The 1,705-nt window shown below is 68.3% G+C and overlaps 1 protein-coding gene across 1 annotated transcript in view; it reads right to left on the reverse strand.

The window, feature by feature from the left end:
- Positions 1–1,598, reverse strand: part of Lhcf14 (light harvesting protein) — a 4,711-nt gene extending 3,113 nt beyond the window's left edge. The window contains exons 1-4 of the mRNA XM_005775093.1: positions 1,480–1,598; positions 1,253–1,348; positions 920–1,167; positions 616–793 (exon numbers count right to left, since the gene is read on the reverse strand). Of these exons, the coding sequence (XP_005775150.1) occupies positions 616–793; positions 920–1,167; positions 1,253–1,348; positions 1,480–1,579 (622 nt within the window). The 5' untranslated portion in view covers positions 1,580–1,598. The remainder of the gene's footprint in view (positions 1–615; positions 794–919; positions 1,168–1,252; positions 1,349–1,479) is intronic.
- Positions 1,599–1,705: the final 107 nt, after the last annotated feature.

A 1,705-nucleotide genomic window follows, 5' to 3' on the forward strand; every position in this document is an offset into this window, starting at 1 on the left:
ATGTATCTATGTCTATCAGTCACTTGATAGCTCTGGACTGTGTTCGCGCCGAGGGTTGGTTGCAGTGCTGAGATAGAAGAAACCCTATAACCGCAGGAAGGAGAGAGGGGGGCGGCGCGCGGCGCGGCGGCGCGGCGGCGGCAGAAGAGAGGGGGAATTTTGTACTCGTGACTATCTCGGCGCAGCGGACCAAGCACAACGACCACGCAGGGGCAGAGCGGCGGCCGCCTCGGGGCAAGTGCGCGCGCTGCACAAGAGCGCTCGGAACCGGGGTCCGCAGCCTTTCCCGCGCTCTGGAGAGCGGCTGCGCGCCGCTCTAGTTGGCCCAGAGGTTGCCGATGGTCCAGAGGCTCGTGTCGGGGCCCGTCGGCAGGAAGGGCTGCATGTAGTCGCCGTCGTAGCTGGGGATGATGCCCGAGAGGGCGGGGACGGAGCCCGGGATCTTCGACTCGGAGAGGAAGCCTGCGGCGGGGGCGCGGGGGCGTCGGCGGCGGAGCGCACGCGTTCGCAGCGCGTCTATCGCTGCGTGGCACTGCCGGCACCGGCCCGGCACCCCCGCCCAGTGGGCTCTAAGAGTAGGGGGGTTGGGGGAGTAGTGGCGTCGCGGGCGCGCGCCGAAGAGGCCCAGCATCGCGAGGCGGCCGTTGTTGGTCTCGGTGACGAGCCCCTTTGCCTTCTTCTCGGGCGACGCGTTCTTGCTCCACTTGAACGGGTCAAAGAGGTTGAGTGGCATCGGGTGCACGTTGGCAGAAAAGGTGGGGAAGTAGCCGGGCTTGCCGCCGCGCATGTAGTGCTGCGGGCGCGGTGGGGAGGGGGGGGGGCAAGGGATGAGCTCTCGCCGCCGTCTGCCGCACGCCGCGCGAAAGCTGCCGCGAGGCTGCAGCCGGCGCGAGGCCGACAGCTGTGGGGGCGACGGCGCCTTCATGCCGTCGGCGGCGAGGAAGTTCTTGTCCTCGGAGATGTGCTCGAGGACGCCGATCGCGCCGATGATCTGGAGCTTCGCAAGGAAGGGGATCGAGTCCCACACCTCCGGCGCCGACGCGCCCTCCGGCACCACATTCTGTGGGCCGATGCCGCCAAAGCGGAAGCCGTTCGCGTGCGCAATGTAGCCGACGAAGCCGGCCATCGCGATGCGGCCGTGCTTAATCTCGGAGTGGCGCAGCCAGCCTGCGCGCGGAGGGACGGCGATGGATCGGCGCCTCACTTCGTCTCTCTTCCGACTGGCTGCCGCCGTGAGGGCGGCCGCGCGCACCGATAACGGCGTCCTGGTCCTGGCCCCAGAGCGGCAGATCCGCCAGGCCAAGCGGGTCCCAGTACCCCACCACTGGGTTGCACTCCTTCGCGAAGGCTGCGCGGAAGAAGCGGCTGCGGTCAGGGAAGCTGTGTGCAGTGCCGAGGGCATCGGCCGGCGGTGTCCGTGGTGGGTTGTGGTGGCCGGCGGCGGAGTGTGTGCTGCTGAGGCATGGCGGCTGCGCGCACCCTCCAGGTCGGCCTTGGCCGACATGACCGGGCCGCTCACGGCCGCGCGGGGCGCGACAGCCGGAGCAAAAGAGAGCGACGATGAGGTGAGAGCGAGCATCCTGCTAGGGCGATCTCAGTGCTTCATTTGGGCTTCACGCAAGCTAGCTGTGAATTCGTGTGCTGGCGGAGAGAGGGCGGGAGCGCAGGCGGGTTTCCGCAGGTCGGACCTTAAAGCGTTGTAGAT

The sequence above is a fragment of the Emiliania huxleyi genome (assembly GCF_000372725.1).
Source record: "Emiliania huxleyi CCMP1516 unplaced genomic scaffold EMIHUscaffold_3, whole genome shotgun sequence".
In the NCBI taxonomy this organism is placed as follows: Eukaryota; Haptophyta; order Isochrysidales; family Noelaerhabdaceae; genus Emiliania; species Emiliania huxleyi.